Source organism: Nannospalax galili, unplaced genomic scaffold (genome assembly GCF_000622305.1).
Source record: "Nannospalax galili isolate Female #2095 unplaced genomic scaffold, S.galili_v1.0 scaffold500, whole genome shotgun sequence".
Taxonomy (NCBI): domain Eukaryota; kingdom Metazoa; phylum Chordata; class Mammalia; order Rodentia; family Spalacidae; genus Nannospalax; species Nannospalax galili.
This window is the reverse complement of record NW_008347292.1, coordinates 310,381-328,939: the sequence shown is the minus strand read 5'-3', so window position 1 is coordinate 328,939 and position 18,559 is coordinate 310,381. Positions and strand designations below refer to the sequence as shown.

Below are 18,559 nucleotides of genomic sequence, written 5' to 3'. Positions count from 1 at the left end.
CTCCCTGTAGTTCCAGCTGGACTGGAACTTTCTATGTAGATCAGGCTGCCCTTGAACTCACAAAGATCAGCTTGTCTCTGCCTCTCAAGGCTCAGATTAAAGGCGTGTACCACCACACCCAGCTCAATCTATAATACATTAAAATAAAACACTGCTAAGCTTTTATAATAGATAATTTAATAATAAAGTTTATAAAGCCAGGCATGGGAGGCAGAGGCAGGGAGTTCTCTGTGAGTTCGAGGTCAGCTGGGGCTACAGGGAGACCCTGTCTCATAAAGACCAAAAAAAAAAAAAAGTAAATGCAAACATAAGAGAATCCGAGAATCCACTGATTCTTATATATGATTTCTAATAATATAATCATTGACAACTCCTTAAAAAATATAAATCAAACAACTTTCAAAATGTAAGTCTGCTTTTCTTTCTGGCAGTTTTGAGTAAAGAACACATGCTAGGCTATTGTTCTACCACCGAGCTACATCTCCAGCTCTTAATTTTTCGAGGCACAGTCTATATAGCCCAGGCTGGCCTCAAACCCATTACCCTCCTACCTCTGCCAACTGCTAGGATTACAGGCATACACCACTATGCTTGGCTCTCCAAGTCTGTATTTTTTAAAAATGAGAGACTTTTATGTATTTTATCCATCCAGCTGCTCACCCAGCCAACCAACCACCCAGATGCTAATAACAAACGATTTCTCAAATGTGGCAGTATCCATCTGGCCATCCAGCAAGCACTACAGCCCATCATCAAACAGGAAGTCCTTGCATAATGCTACATTACGTTCAACAAGCGCCTTCAAGAGGTTATCCTGCACAGTCTGAGTGGCTATCTGTATATAGGTCAAAGCACCTGTAGCTAAAAAGATCTTGTATTTAATACCTGTTCTGTGTTCATGTCCGAATCTGTCAAGTTCTTTGTCTCAGCTGCCCAAAAATTAGAATGAAAGCTGTAATTTAAAAAAGAAATAATTTTTACTTCCTTATAATTTGAAAATGGTGATAACAAGTTTTATTATCTAGAAAAAATAAACATAAGAGAATGAAATCCATTTATTTATTTTTACAAAATGTGAGTTTCTAATTACAGATCCAGGAAGTAGACCTGTTTTATTCACACCTGCTTCCTTTTCTTGTTTGGATAATAAGCTGGATTTCAGCTAAACAGACAATGGGATAAGTGAAACAGGGACTGTTTATAATCCTTATAAAGCAAATCATGAAAGGATATGATATGATTTCTTCATTTCTTTTTAATCTTTTTTACCGCTTGTTCACACATGTAAAGTCATCTGTTTCTTTCACTCTGCGCCCTCTCTAGTCTCCCTCCCACCCACCACCCCCTCTTCCTAGAGGCCCCTTTCCCACATTCATGGACAATATGGAGTGATCCACCAATCTGTGCGCCACCCTCGTGCGGGGCTATGGTAGTCTGTACTGCTTCCATTTTAGACCTTGCTGCCAGATCAAGCCCCGACTTTTTCACTTCTCCCTACCTGATGACATTTATTATGGATTCAGTCCCTTCATTTTTTAGTGACTACACTCAGATTTAGCTGCTTCCACTGCCCCTCTTACTTACAGCCAAAGAAACTTACTAGTCTGATAATTTTTTACTTTTTTTACTTTTTACTTTTTTTGGTGTGTGTGTGTTTTTGAAGCAGGGTCTCCCTGAAGCCCCAGCTGTCCTGGAACTCACTATGTAGATCAGGCTGGCCTTGAACTCACAGAGATCCACCTGCTTCTGCCTCCCAAGTGCTGGTACTACAGGCATGCGCCACCACACCTGGCAATTTTTTACTTTTTTAGTAACTAAAATCTACTACCAGATAAGTCACTTACATAATGTTATAAAATTTGTTTCTTGAATCACTTGACAAATGTAATGAATATTCACATGTACCAGGCACTACTGGATCTGAAAACATTGAGGCAAATTATACTTTTTTTTCCAGATATTCTCTCAGCTGTCAAAGTCACTCCTGGACAGTCCATTACAAGTGAACATGAGCCAGGAAGGGCTACAGGAGGAACTGTATAATGTTCATTTTTCTCCTCTGGGCCCCACTGCTTTACCATTGTCATCCTGAATCAGTATGTATATTTGCACAAATGCTGTCTGGTGACATATTTTAAGAATTCTCTAAAATCATAACATTTAAAAAAATACAAAAGTTCTAGAACTATGTTTACAATAACTTGAATGGCACTCTTTATAAGAACTGGATAAATTTAACAGCTATTTTTTCAACAATTACTCTGATACTTCTAAAGACTCACTGAAAAGCCATATTAACTCATTCCAATCAAGGTACTACCAGATCTTGAAGCTGGTATAAGGAACACAGTAGAAAGCAAGGATACTGCTTGCTAGTCTGTTTTCATTGTACTTGCTGGCCTTACTCTGGGCTGTGGACTTGCCATACAAACCTGCTTAATTCAGTCTGGGTTTCAGCGTCTATCTGCTGATCTGGAAAATTCTTTTTTCTTCTGGCAGGTGTGTAGTAGCGATACTGTGATAAGAAAGATTTTGCTTCTGTTTTCAAAGTTCGTGGAGTGAATGGCAATTGCTTGTTAGAAAAGAGGTCAGAATGTTTTTCCAAAAGATCCCCACTGGATGCTTTGGAAATGACTAGCTGAAAACGGTGGGTGCTGGGATATGAGCTCTTGGGTTTCCTGTCACACCCAGGTCCAGAGCTCAGGTTCCTGGGTCCAGAGGCTGCATAATCTATGATGGATGGAGAGGCGCTGGAGTTCTCAATGCTATTCATGACGATGTTATCTGCTTTAGGTTGACTTACGTATAATCCATTTGAAGAAGAGATTAGTGACTTCGAAAATGATGGAAATCTGTTCACTTCTATTAACACATCCTGGTTTTTCGGTTCCCCTGAGGGCTAAGAACATTTGATTCAACAGTCATCGACTGCATGATAAATTCATATAACTGGAGATATCTGGATTAATTACACGTGTAAATTAATTTACCTCATTTAATCTTGGCCACAATTTCTGTGTAGTAATATAATCATTACCTTTTTTTTTTTTTTCTTCAGTGATGGGTACTGAACTTGGACTTGTGCTGCTAGGCAAGTGCTAAAATAGGTCAAGATACATTATTTCCTTTCCAAGCATTCTTTCTTTCCCCAAATGCAGGACAAAATTACTCAAAGTGAGTACTCTGGCATTAAGTTTTGAGTCCCTAGGTTACTATTTGGGAAATGACTTCAGCACATTAGCTTTAAAAAGTTTTCCTAGAAGGACATAGTGGTGCTTGCCTTTAATGCCAGCACACAAGAAGCAGAGGCAGGTAGATATCTGAGATCAAGTCCAGCCTTGTCTACATAGAAAGTTCCAAGTCAGCTTAGGCTACAGGGAGACCCTGTCTCAACTCCCCTGTTGCCCCCCCAAAAAGTGTTGCTAAACTAGGCTCACATTACAGCTTATATTCGAGGTTTGGCTCCTTGGAAAGACATTTCTAAATATTACAGGGCTACTAATTAATAACCATAAACATTATTTGCACCCAGAAGAACGGTATAAGCTAAGATCAGAGCAAAGAGAAATACATAAGGCATTAGATTGCCTGTAAGGAAATTCTTATCAGTGTGATTTTTTTTTTTTTTTTTTTTTTTTTGGTATTTTTGAGACAGGGTCTCCCTATAGCCCCAGCTGGCCTGGAACTGGAACTGCTATGTAGACCAGGCTGGCCTGCCTCTGCCTCCCAAGTGATGGGATTAAAGGCAGGCACCACCATGCCCACCTTCAGTGATCTTTTTTTATTAAAATAAAATATCAAAGAGAGTGTTTGAAGATAGAACTACAGAGCTGGGGGCCAGCAAGATGGTGCAGTGGGTAAAGGCACTTGTTTCCAAGCCTAATGAGCTGAGTTTGAGCCCTGGAACTTACATGGTGGAAGGAGAGAATTGACTCCCACAAGTTGCAGACCTCCATGTGTGTGCAATACACACAAAACAAGTAAATGAAAACAAAATTGCCTAGTATGCACAAGGTCCTGTGTTCAATGCCCAGCACTGGTTAAAAAAAAGCGGGGGGGGGGGGGAAATACTGTCTACTGTCTCATATGGATTGGCAAAACTGTTTTTGAGCCCAAAGAAAGCATGGAACTTTTCTATATTTTCCACATCTCAAATTCTACCTTTATTCTACTTTCCCCCCCCTTGTCCCCAAAGCCACCACAACACAGTATGAAAACCACTGTACTAATCTGCTTTTCACAATTATACAATTATTTTCTTTAGTTCTAAATATTGGAAAGCTTGGATAGATATTTGCACAAAATATATTTAATACATTGGTGCATTCACCCCCAACTTGAAAAGCAGGCCGCTGTACTGTGCGGACCAAGCAGTGTGGTGGTGACTTGCCCACTCCCTCTGCTGTCATCGTGCTGACATGTGATGTCATCTGCTGTAAACTGTTTCTGTGATTCAGATTTATGTAAAGTAATAATCACCCACTGGTTACAGACTCATGTTCATGTCAAGAACACCTACCCAATTTTACAATCACAGAACTGACTTATAAATCTTCTTTGGGGATAATGTCAGAAGGAATCATATAGTATGATCTCACAACTGCCAGATTTTGAAATAACTGAAAAATCAATTCCACTGCAGGATAAGTTTGGAGTATATTACTAAAAAAAATCTAACACTTCTTTTACAAAAAGTTTAATTTATATTTTATAAAAAAGGAAATGGATAGCTTTTGATTTTCATTATTTGATACTGCTTTGAAATGTTTCATCTCTATTCAGAAATAGAGAGCACACCCACATATTCAGTTACTACGGCACATAGTGAGTGCTACACCATGGGAGGGCCTGTGGGAACACTGACCAAGTAGGATATAACTCTGTAGTAGGTACAAGATGGGAAGTGCTTTGAAGGGTTCTGAAAGCAAAACAAGTCAGTGAGGAAAGGAAAGCAGTGTGGGAATTTGGGCAATGAAGATAAAGGTTTTGATATATGATCTCATGTATATAAACTGCTAAGATACTCAGAGGCCAGAGCCAGTATTTTCACTGGTAGCAATCTTTTCAGTGAATGCATTCAATTATTTATTTATTTAAAACATTTATTTATTTTTATGTGTATGAATGTTTTTCCTGTGTATAAGTACACCCATGTCCTGCAATGCTTGCTGAGGCCAGAAGAGGGCATCAAATCTCCTGGAACTGGAGTTATGGTTGGTTGTTAACTACCATGTGGGGTGCTGGGAACTGGACCTGGATCCTCTGTAAGAACAGCCAGTGTTCTTAACTCTGAGCCATCTTTTCAGCTCCAGTAAATATATTTTAATAACAAGTATCTGTTAATCATAAAATCCATCCAATTATCAAAATAAGCTACTCAGAATGATAATTTCAAGAGAATTTGGATGTGTTTATTTAAGGCTTATTAAAAATGTAGGCAAGCTGGAAATTAATTTTAAAAAGTGTATTCAAAGCCGGTTATAGTGGTGCACGCCTTTAATACCGGCACTCAGGAGGTAGAAGCAGGTGGATCTCTGTGAGTTCAAGGCCAGCCTGGTCTACATAGTGAGTTCCAGGACAGCTGGGGCTACAGGGAGACCATGTCTCAGAAAGACCGAAAAAAAAAAAAAAAAAGTGTATTCAAAACAAATGAACTACTCTGGAGGTAAACCAGTTAAAGGATTACAGGTAATAAAGGAAAAATGAATGGACATATATTAAAATAATGTTTGTTCTATATTATATACAATACATAAACTACATTAAAATATGTAATTAAAAAATTTCAATAACCCCATTTTTTTGTTTGTTTGGTTTTGAGACAGGGTCTCCCTGTAGCCCCAGCTGCCTTGGAACTTGCTATGTAGACCAGACTGGCCTTGATCTCACAGAGATACACCTGCCTCTGCTTCCTGAGTGCTGGTATTAAAGGTGTGTGCCACCACACATAGCAACAACCCTCTTCTTATCTCAAAATTATTAATTTATATTAAAAACTGTTAGAGAATAAATATTTTTAAAATTTAGTCAAAAATACAATCACAAAATATGAAAATACAGGGCCAGAGAGATGGCTCAGCAGTTAAGAGTACTTGTTTCTCTTCCAGAAGACCCAGGCTTGGTTCTTAGCACCCACATGGTCACACTCTCAGCTTACAAACCTCTACAACTCAAATTCCAGGGAATCTGATGCCCTCTTCTGGCCTCCACAGGCACCTGGTATGCATATGGTGCACATGCATGCAGGCACTCACAATACACATAAAAAAATCTTTAAAAAATGAATATAGGGACTGGACAGATGGCTCAGTGGTTAAGAGCACTGGCTGTTCTTGCAAAGGACCCGGAGTTTGGTTCCCAGCACCCACATGGTGGCTAACAACTGTCTATAACTCCAGTTCCAGGATATATAATGCAGTCTTCTGGCCTCTATGGGCATTGCGCACATGTGGTACACTTACATACATGTAGACAAAACAGTCACACACATAAAATAAAAATTAAAAAAAATTTAAAAATGAAATATATTTTTGAATCCAACATGGATGAGCAGATTAACAAATGGTAAATTACAGTACAGAGCATAGAGTAGATTTATTCTGAGGGAAGCAGATCTATTCCTGGCTCTTTTATCTATGCAATGGACCAGCGAGTTCTCAACCATATTTACATCCCCTCATGACTCCCAAATTTATTTTCAGGCCAGATCTCCTTCCTGAAACAGATGCTTATATCCAATTATCTTCTGACTATGTTCAATGTTCTTAAGGCACCTCAACTTAGACATGCCTAAACAAGTAAACTCATGCCTCGTATCACCCTCACCCCAGAAGAAAACCTGTACCTCACCCTGTTCTCATTCTTCCATGAATGACATATGGCCATCTTCCCAGCTGCCCAAGCCAGAAACCTGGGAGTCTCTTTAACTCCTGTCTCTTCTCTTCATGTCATCAAATCAGATACCAAGTCCCAGCAATTTTCTTTCTAAATAAACTAGGAGTATTCCCTGAGGTCTCTATAGTACCTAGACGAGGTCTTTCTTTCCCAGAGCATGGCAGGTATCTTGTAATCAGCTTGCTCTTCATTGTAGCCAGTGTAGTCTTTGCAAAGGATGTGATATCACTGTGCAACTAAAAACTGGCCTACAGCTCCTCTGCACTTTTCAAGCAGAAAAAGTGTTCAGATACACAGAACTCAAGGCCAGTTGGGGCTACAAAGAGACTGTTTCAAAAAACCCAAAAGCCCTCAAACCAAAACCAAACCAAACCAAACCAAACCAAACCAAACCAAACCAAACCAAACCAAACCAAACCAAACCAAACCAAACCAAACCAAACCAAACCAAACCAAACCAAACCAAACCAAACCAAACCAAACCAAACCAAACCAAACCAAACCAAACCAAACCAAACCAAACCAAACCAAACCAAACCAAACCAAACCAAACCAAACCAAACCAAACCAAACCAAACCAAACCAAACCAAACCAAACCAAACCAAACCAAACCAAACCAAACCAAACCAAACCAAACCAAACCAAACCAAACCAAACCAAACCAAACCAAGGAAAAGCCAAAAAATAGACTCTTACCTTTTGTAGGGAGCGAAAAAGTGACTTGGAATTCATTTTGGAATTGCCCTGCATGACAGATTTATTCAATTTGAACTCCTTTTCATATTGTGCCAATTCCTTTTTCAGTTTCTCTCTTCGTTGTTGGTCTGCATCTAAGGTAGAAAACAAACCTTTTAAAACAGCATCAAACTAGGAAAGTTAATTGTTTGGTTTTATTAGAGTAATAAAACTGAGCATATTTCATCTCTCCCCACTCTCGTCCCTCTCTCTTTTAACAGGTCTCACTATGTAGCCCAGGTTGTTCTTGAACTTATGATACTCTTGACTGAAGGACTGTCTCACTAGGCTGGGATTATAGGCCTGCACCACCATGCACAGTGGGAACATGTAGGGTGTTCTTGCTAAAGATATTTAAAGTCCATATAATTTTCTGTACAAAGAGATTCTAACAAATAAGCAATTTAAAGAAATTCTAAATAGGCAGTAGGGGCAGGAAGATCACTTGAGCCTAGAAATTGAAGGCCAGCCTGGGGAACATAGCAACACCCTGTTTTAAACAAATAAGCAAAAAACAACAATGCTATCATTTAAAGACCATTTTCAATCCAGGCAATAGCAGTTTCTCTGAAATGCTATTCATTTGAAAACACATTAGCAAAGTGTTTTCATACGTCCGTGTTCTTTTAAGTCAGGTGTTGACTATCAAATTTATCAAAGGTTTATCACTGCATAAACACTGAAAATGGTGAAATGAAACCCACATTTGAGAATTAAACAGGCTATTAATAAAATGGAACGTGTTTTCACATTAAATTGAAAATTCAAAGCCAAGTGTGATGGTGTATACCTGTAAATCCAGCACTTGAGAAGCGGAGGCAGGAGGATTACCCTGAGTCTGAGGCCACCCTGGATTACACACTGAGTGCCAGGTCAGCCAGGGCTACATAGCAAGAGCCTGTCTCAAAAGACTAAAACAAACACCCCATAAATCTCCCCCAAACCTCACAAACCACAAACAAACATACAAAAAGAGGGGATTGTTGAGATGGCTCAGCAGGTAAAGGTGCCTTCCACTAAGCCAAATGACCTGAGTTCAACCCTCAGGAACAACTTGGTAGAAAGAGAACTGATTCTTACAAACTGTCCTCTAACCTCCATGTGTATATACACACACACACACACACACACACACACACACATACACACACACAAATAAGTAAATAAATAAAAGTACTCAATTCAAAACAGACTTCTATATTAAAAGTTAATATTGTTTAAAAAATTTTACATTTATTTTGTGTGCATGTGTGTACAGACATAAATGATTCCTTGTACATGAAATATTTAAGGCAACTCTATAGTTGAGAATTTTATGTGAATGAAAATTGGATTACAGATCTTTAAGGGGCAATGAACGTGTTCTAAAATTGTTTGCACAATTATGTATATTTGGTAAAAATAAGATAATTTATGGTACATAATTACTGTTATTTATATTCCATGTTGGATGCTATGAAGACTGAAATGATCATGTCAGCAGTCAGCTGTAACATAAGCTCTCTATTGTAAGAGGCAATTATGGTCATTAATTACATTTTGGAGATTACAATCTTTGCAATTCTAGCCATCACAATTTTCTCACATGCTAAAAAGTAACAAACTCATGCCTTAAGTGACTAAAAGTAAAACACCATGGATAAGTAGACACTAAGCCAAATTCTCAAAGCAAAAAAATGGATGCAAATCTTAAGTGCTGTCAAGTTCCAAAATTTCATCTCTCCTGGACCCTCTCTAGAATTCTAGACTTACATTCTAATTGCCTTCCTCAAGATCCAAGTGGATTTACTTTTTTTGAAAGAAAAAAAAAATTGGGGCTGGAGATGGCTCAGTGGTTAAGAGCACTAGCTGCTCTTGCAAAGGACCTGGGTTTGATTCCCAGCACTCACATGGCAGCTCACAACCATCAGTTAACTCCAGTTCCAGGGGATCCAACACCCTCTTCTGACCTCCACGGGCACTGCAAAACACAAATGCACTTACATACTTGCAGGCAATACACTCATAAACATAAAAAATTATGTTTGTGTGTTTCGGGGATCAGATGCACACTACTGTGGAGGTTAAAAGATAACTTAGACGAGTCAGTTCTCTTCCACAACCATGTGGGTCCTGGGGACTCTGTATTCATGTTGTCAAGCTTGGCACCAACTGTGTTTCCCTACTGAGCCATCTTGCTGGCCCTGACCAACTGGATTTCTAATAGGTGATTAAAATGGTGAAGATTGAAATCTCGATTCACTTCTTCCCCCCAAATCTTGTCCTGTCATTCTCCTTAGTCTAATATCACAGCTGCATCCTTTTGGTTGACAAGTCCTAAGTCTTGGGAGTCATCCTTTCTCTTTTTGTCTCCTACACTCTATCTATAGCCAAACCATTGGCTGACATATTTGAAATGTTTCCAGAATCTAGCCATATCAGTCTCTCTTCACTGCCACTACTCTGGTCCATCCAGATTGCTGTCTTCTAACTTGTCACACTGCCTCTAAGACAGCCCTCTGTGGACTATTCTCACCCCAACAGCCAGAAGGATGCTTTGAAAAGTCAGGCTGGCCCTATGATGCCTCTATTTAAGACCCTCCAATGCCTTTTGGTTTCATTCAGCATGAAGGCCAAAGTCTTTGCAATGGCTGTAGCCGGTAGGATCTGCATCTCTGTCCCCTCTCAGTGATACTATCTATTACTCTACTATGGTTTATTTCCTGCAAACTGCACAGCTCTCATGCTGTTTTTTAATTAACTCATCATGGTGCCATTTCAAGACTGTTTCTTCTGTCTGGATTGCGTTTTGCCTGGATGGCCACAAACCTCTCCATCAATTCTTTCAGGTCCCTGATTGAACTCTTGGTTTCCTTTGTCCGGCTTCATTTTCCCCACTGCACCATTCTTATCTGACATATTCTCCTTTTACATGCTTACTGTTTGTCTCATCCCACTATACCGTAAGCTCTGTAACTCAATTTATTTCATTCAACATTTTAGTGTCAGTCTTTAGAAAAATGTCTAGCACACAGTAGTACCCAATAAATATTGCTGAATTACTCAATGAAAAAACACCAGTGAACCGAGAGGTACAAACGACAGATTTTAATTTGCAAATTTTGAGTATTACTTTTTTGTTTTTGAGACAGAGTCTCCCTGTAGCCCCAGCTTGAACTGGAACTTATTATGTAGACTAGGTTGGCTTTGAACTCAAGAGATCTGCCTGCCTGTGCCTCCTAAGTACTAGGATTAAAGTAATGCACCCCCACATCCGGCTTTAACTGATATTATTTTTAAAATTGTTTTTACTTTATGTGTGTGTGTGTGTGTGTGTATGTTATATGTGCATGTGTGTACATAAATGTACACAGAGGCTAGAGGAGGACATCCTACTCTATCATTCTCTTATTTTTTTGAGACAGGCTATCTCACTGACCCTGGAGCTAGATTTGCAGTCAGCAAACCCCAGTGATCCTCCTGTCTTCACACCTCACACAGTGCTGGGGTCACAGGTGTAAACACAGTTGAGGATTTTATGTGGGTGCTGAGGATCTGAACTCAGATCACCATGCTGTGAAGCAAGCAGTCTTATCTGCTGAGTCAATTCTTCTAGCCCTGTTTTTACTTTAAATGTTGAAATCAAATGTATCTCATTAGTTAAAGAAGCTTGCTACATAAAATAAGAGCAATTTTTCCTTATTCTCCAACCATAGTTCAACAGCAGGAACATACCATGTGAGCCCAGGTCAGTGGAGCCCAGAACCTGAACTGCACACAGAGGGAACTAACGAACGTTTTTAATGCAACTGCACTTTTTATAGAGACTGCTTTCAAATTTGTTAGCTAACCGTGAGTGAGAAAAAATAGGCTGAAAAGAAAAAAAATAGTGAGGACCTATGTGAATACTTCTCTTCAAAATAGAAGCTAAGACTACACCACTGTTAATAATTTGAATGTAAGTATGCTTTGACTTCTATCAGTGGTAAATATTCCAAAATTCAGATCATTTTTTGGCCTCATATCTTAAAACACATATTACTGATTCAAACAGAATTTTATATAAAGGAACAAACTGGAGAATTACATTAACTTTTACTTCCCATATGGACACATACACACACACATACACACCCCCCCCCTCCTAATAAACTGCCTTTTAAATAAGTGAAATTCCTGTGTGGACTTGATCTTGTTTCACAATTATGTTTAGTTATTTACTTACTGGGATTTCATGAATATACTTGTTAGTATCAAACTTAAATAGCCAGTAGGGCTACTCTCCCACTCTGTTCATATTTAGATTGTATCTCATATTGGTTTTCTTAGATTAATCTCAGAATGCTTGGTGAAGTAGTAAAAAAGCAACATACATTTTCTGGCATCTCAATTGCTTAGGTATCCACAAGAATTTGGTGCCAGGACTCCCAAAGATCAGCAAGATCTGTGGATGTTCAAGCCCCTTACATATCACTTCTGTATACTTTGTATAGCTTTAAAATTTTATGTTTGTGCGTGGGGGCCTCTGGAGGCCAGAAGAGGTCACTGGATGCCCTGGGGCTGGAGTTACAAGTGGTTTCGAGTGGAGCCACCTCTCCAGCTTCCTAATTCAATATTTTTAAGTTCTACATACATTGTGAAATGTTCACATAATCAAAATAATTATCAACTCACATACCTTTTTTCTATTTTTTTCACAGCAAGATTACTTAGTATTTCATAAAACGTAAAATATATGATTGTTAATTATGCCATATATGTTGGGGCTGGAGAGGACCCAGGTCTGTAACTTCAGTTCCAGGGGAATCCAATGTCTTCCTCTGACCTCCATAGGCACTGCCTGACATGGATACACTTACACACATGCAGGCAATACACTCATACAAAAAAATAAAAATAAATATTAAAAAACTATGCTGTATATTATATTCCAGAACTATTAATTTGCGTAAGTGAAACTGCTGCCCTTGACCAACACCTTCCATCCTCCTCCATTCTCCTCCCTCCTGCTCTGACCATTTTGAGTCCATAAGGAGGGGAGACATGCAGTATTTGTCTGTGTCTGTCTTATTTGCTTGACAAAAGGCCCTTCAGATTCATTCATGTTTTCAAATGACACGCCCTTTGTATTAGTCAGGGTTCTCCAAAGAAACAGAACCGTAGAATGAATATATATGTATAGAGATTTATCAGCTTAGCTCACAGGATAGAGTCCGAGTAGTCCAACAATGGCTGCACCACACTGGAGAGGCTGAGAATCCATAGTCACTCAGTCCATGAGGCTGGATGTTTCAGTAGTGCCAATCTGAATTCCAAATTCCAAAAGATCAGCTAGTCTTCAGTCTACAGCAGCAAAATGAACCCACCAGTGAGAGAGAAGGTAAGCAGCAAGAAGCCAGGCGTTCTCCTCTGCCATGGCCTTTTTTACGGGCTGCCATCAGAAGGTAACACCCACATTTAGGGTGTGTCTTCCAGCTTCAGATGATCCAATCAAGAAGATCTCTCTCATTTCAGTTAATCCCAGATCCAGTCAAGTTGACACCCAGGATTAGCCATCACACCCTTCTTCTGAGGCTGAATCATATTCTGTTATCTCACACACTTGCATACACACATTCATTATTCAGTCATCTGTTAGGGGACATTTAAGTTATTTTTGTATTTTGGCTACTGTGAATAATACCACACAAATACAGGGGTCCATGTATCACCTTGGCAGGCCGATTTCAGTTCCTTTGGATATAGAGCCAGAATTGGATTGCTGGAAGATACATAGTATACCTATGATGTGCAATGCCCACAGAGATAAGAAGAGGGCATCGATCCCCTGGAACTGGTGTTACGGATGGTTGTTAGGTGCCGTGTGGGTGCTGGGATTCAAATCGGGGTCCACTGCAAGAGCAGCCAGTGTTCTTAACCAGAGTCATCTCTCCAGTCCCTTATTTTTAATTTTCTGAAGAACTTACAGGTCAACTTTATTTTATTTTATGTGTATGCACGTATTGCCTGCATGTAGGTAAGTGCATCCGTGTTGTGTAATGCCCGCGGAGCTCAGAAGAGGCTGTTGGATCCCTGGGACTGGAGTTATGGACAGCTGTTAGCTGCCATGTGGGTGCTGGGATTCGAACCCGGGTCTTCTGCAAGAACCACCAGTGTTCTTAACTGCTGAGCCATCTCTCCAGCCCCATAACTTACAGGCCAACTTTTTAAATGGCTATACTATTTACATTCCCACTTAACCACACATGGATTCCACTTTCTTTCAAATACTTGTTAAGAGTTATTTTTCTTCTTTTCATGTGTATGTGGTGTGTATGTGCATATGCATGTTGGTATGTGTGTGGGTGCACATGTGTGTGCAGGTGTAGTGCACATGACAGGCCATGGCTGATGTTGGGAATCTTCTTTGCACCTTTCCAGCTTAGGCTTTGAGACAGGGCTTCTTTGAGACATTGAACCCAGAGTTCAATGGCAGGGCCACCAGCTGCCAGCTTGTTCCAGGGATCCTGTCTGCATCATCCAAGGCTAGAATTACAGTCAGGCTGCCATACCCACCTGTCATTTACATGGGTTCTGGGGATCTGAACTGTTTCTCTTGCTTGCAAGGTAAGCACTTAAAAAATTTTGTTTTAAACATTTGTGTGGCAGGGAGGCATGTGTGCATGCCTTAGTGCACATGTGAAGGTCAGAGGACAACTTTCAGGAGTCATTTCTTTTCTTCTACCTTGGGAGTCCCAACAATTGAACTGTCAGGCTTGGTGGCAACTGACATCACCCACTGAGGCATCAGGCTTGGTGAGAAGTACCATTATCCACAGAGCCATTTCATTGGACTGCAGAAGTGCTTTAACTGCTGAGCCATCTCCCTAGGCCTATAATTATGCTTTGATGGCACCCATTCTTTGTGTGCATGAGTGCCTATATGGAGGCCAGAGGTTAATTTTGAGTGTTGTTTCTTAGAAGCCATGACACACATTTTACACATATAAGGTAAATTGTATTTTTTAGATGCTTCTTATATTTTTCTTTTTGAGACAGGGTCTCGTGTAGCCCAGACTGGCCTTAAACTTGCTATGTAGCTGAGGATGACCCTGAACTCATAATTTTCCTGCCTCTACCTCTGGAGTGCTGGGATTACAGGTGAGCACTATCACACTCAGTTTTACTTGATGCTAGAGCTCAAATTCAGGCTAGGCAAGCACCCATCAACCTGAACTATAGTCCCTCAAATTTTATTTTTTGAAATGAAGTCTTACTAAAGCTGCCCAAACTGACCTTGAACTCCTGGGCTCAAGTGGTTTTCCTACCTCAGATTCCCAAGTGCTGGGATGGATGACACACAGCCTCTTGATCTGGCTCACCAGGGTTGTTGGTTTATATTTTCTTAATGATTAGTGATACTGAGCATCTATTAAATACTTGTTGCCCATATGTAAATCTTCCTTTGAGAAATTCATTCAGGTTCTTTACCTACTTTTAGATAAGTTTTTTTTATAAAAATGTTGTTAATTATATACTTAAGATAATAATCTCTTATTAGATATATGGTTTACCACTGTTTTCTTCCATTCTGTAGACTGTGCTCTCTGTTGATTGCTTCTTTTGTTGTGCAGATTTTGAACTAGATGCAATTCCACTTGTTTACTTTCAGTTTTGTTTCCTGTGCTTTGGTGGTCATTAAAAAATGAATTGAGTGGTGAACGTCCCCTAATTGCACCATACCAGCCCCCTACCTGGGATTTTTGTGAGGCCCTCCAAAGGCCCCAGGGCAGATCTGGCTTTGGTAGGGTAAAGCTGAGATCCTAGCAGATAGCCTGAGAGGGTGGTTTGGACCTCCATCAGGGTAGCTGCTCAAAGCTCAGCAGACCGCCAGAGTGCAGGGTTCTGGCCTCCCTCTAGCCTCCAACTACCAGAGGGCCTGAGAACCCAGGGGACAGCCTGACAGCTCCTGGATCCTGCCTCCATGTGGTGGTGAGCTTCCTCTAATTGTGCCATACCATCCCCCTACCTGGGATTTTGTGAGGCCCCTCCCAAAGCCCCAGGGCAGATCTGGCTTTGGTAGGTTAAGGCTGGGATCTCAGCAGACCATGAGAGAGTAGCAGTTCTGGCCCCCCTCTGGCCTCCCTGTGGCGTAGGGTTGACAACACACAGGACTGCTTGAGAGACCCTAGATCCTGCCTCTGAGTGTACCTGACTGGAACCTGAATTGGGCTTCTGTGGGTACCCCTGAATAGCTGATCTGAAGCCAACAGTTCCCTCAGAGAACCTGAACCCTGTACCAACCAGCTTTACATAACCAATTAAGAAAGGATCTAGGCACCCTGATAATACAAACAGAAGCATACTTCTCATATCAGAATTATAAACAACAACAACAAAAAAAATCACATGCCAAAACCCCATTTCACAGATGAGGACAATGAGGGCCTGAGACTCCTTGGTACCAAGTGCCCTAAATGCATCTAGTAACTGCTAGCAATTGGGATAATAGAATTTAGTGAATTTAGAGAAAACCCAGGACCCCGAATTAAACAAACAATCATAAACATGATCAAGGAATAAAACAATCAAAGAACTAAAAGAATAGGGATAAACTTCTGAATTAATTCACTCACAAAAGAGAAACATTGAAGAAAACTCAGGCAGAAATGAAAAAGGAAGTACAAAGCTCAATAAGCCACTTGAAACAACACTGGAGGATAAAGTTGAAGAATTGGACCACTCAAGCAAAGAGTATGGAAAATTTAAAAAAACACAGGAATGGAATATGCAAGAGATGTGGGACACCACGAAAAGACCAAATCTACAGATCATAGGAATAGAAGGAGAAGAATTTCAGGTTAATGGTGTTGACCAGATCTTAAACAAGACTATAGAAGAGAAGTTCCAGAAATTAAATAAAGACATCACCGTACAAATACAGGAATCACATAGAACACCAAATAGACAGGATCATAAAAGAAACTCCCAGTGACATATCACAGTAAAAACACTAAAAGTACAGAACAAAGAGAGAATACTGAAAGCAGCAAAAGAAAAACAAGTCACATACAAAGGAAAGCCCGTCAGAATTACAGCTGACTTATCAGTGCAAACTATGAAAGCCAGAAGAGCCTGGACCAAGGTATTTCCAGTTCGACATGACAATAGATGCCTGCCCAGAATACTATACCCATCAAAAAATGTCTATTATAGTTGGGGGGGAAAGAAAAATATTCCATGACATGAATAGCCTGAAAGAACACGTGTCCACAAAACCAGCCCTTCAAAGAATACTTGAAGCAATACAGAGAGCAGAGAGACAATCAACTATACCTTGGGGCAACAAAAGAATATAAAGATAATCTAGGAAACACAAAATTACACAGAGAACACAAACAGCAATCAAAATGATGGCAACCAATACACACCTTTCAGTAATAACCTTAAAATATCAATGGCCTGAACTTCCCTGTCAAAAGACACAGGCTAAGCGAATGAGAATACTTGAAGCAATACAGAGAACAGAGAGAGAAACAACTATACCCTAGGGGCAACCAAAAATAATAAAGGTGTAATCTAGGAAACACACAATTACACAGAGAACATAAAGAACAATCAAAATGACAGCAATGAATACAAACCTTTCAAAAATAATCTTAAACATCAATGGACTGAACTGCCCAGTCAAAAGACAGTATAAGTGAATGGATTAAGAAACAAAATACATCTCTTTCCTGCCTGCAAGAAGCCCATCTCACCTTCAAGAACAGGCACTACCTTAAGGTAAAAGGATAGAAAACAATTTTTCTAGCAAATGGCACTAGAAACAAGCTGGGTTTGCAATTCTAATATCTGACAAAATAGACTTCAAAGTAAAACTAATAAGAAGGGATAAGGAGGGACACTTCATTCTGATCAAAGGAACAGTTATCCAAGAAGATATTACAATCCTTAACAAAGTAACAAATTCTGGTGCACCCAAATTCATACAAACAATACTACAGGACTTTAAGACACAGATTAATGTCAAGTCATTAATAGTAGGAGACTTCAACAGCCCACTGTCTCCATTAGACAGGTCAAGTAGACAGAGAATAAACAGAGAGATATCTGAATAAGATGATACCATATATGAAACGGACCTAACAGACATCTTTCGATTAGTCCACCCAAACACCACAGAATACACTTTACTCAGCACCTCGTGGAACTGTTTCAAAAACTGACCACATACTGGGTCACAAAACAAATCTCAAGAGATACAAAAATATTGAAATAATTCCTTGCATTCAATTGGACCACAAAGCAATAAAGCTCAAAATCAACAGTGGACGAAGCCATAGTCACTACATGAAGTTGTGGCAATTCAACAACACACTCCTAAACAATGAGTGTGTCAAAGGAGAAGTTAAGAATGAAATAAAAGAATTCTTGGAATTCAATGAAAAGGAAAATGCAACACAACACAACCTCTGGGACACTTTAAAAGCAGTCCTAAGAATGAAGTTTATACTCTAAGTGCCTACATTAAAAAATTAGAAAGAGCCCAAATAAATAACCTAACACTGCAACTCAGGGCACTGGAAAGGAAAGAACTAAATGAAACCCAAACCCAGCAGAAGAGAAGAAATAACAAAAATCAGAGCAGAAATTAATGAAATAGAAAAAAAGAAAACAATACAAAGAATCAATGAATCTAAGAGCTGGTTCTTCGAAAAGCTAAACAATATAGACAGACCCTTAGCCCAGTTAACCAAAAGAAAGAAAGCAAATCCAAATCAACAAAATCAGAGATGAAAGGGGAAACATCACAACAGACACCCAAAGAGCCAAACCATTATAAGGGAATATTGTAAAAACCTATACGCTACTAAATCTGAAAGTCTAAAAGAAATGATGGATATCTGACATCATGGCAACCTCCAAAGTTAAACCAAGAAGAGATCAACAGTTTAAACAGACCCATAA

At 39.6% G+C, this 18,559-nt stretch overlaps 1 protein-coding gene across 15 annotated transcripts in view; it reads right to left on the bottom strand.

The window, feature by feature from the left end:
• Spata7 (spermatogenesis associated 7) overlaps positions 1 to 18,559 on the bottom strand; it is a 56,518-nt gene that overhangs the window by 10,208 nt on the left and 27,751 nt on the right. For 11 of the 15 annotated variants that reach the window (XM_008843785.3, XM_029568619.1, XM_008843786.3 and 8 more), the window contains 3 exons: positions 7,592 to 7,725; positions 2,433 to 2,899; positions 886 to 952 (listed from right to left, as the gene is read on the bottom strand). In XM_008843785.3, coding sequence (XP_008842007.1) covers positions 886 to 952; positions 2,433 to 2,899; positions 7,592 to 7,725 — 668 coding nt within the window. Of the gene's footprint in view, positions 1 to 885; positions 953 to 2,432; positions 2,900 to 7,591; positions 7,726 to 9,519; positions 9,539 to 15,162; positions 15,275 to 18,559 lie in introns of those variants that run through there. The other 4 variants (XM_017800811.2, XM_029568625.1, XM_029568626.1 and 1 more) reach the window with 4 other exon arrangements.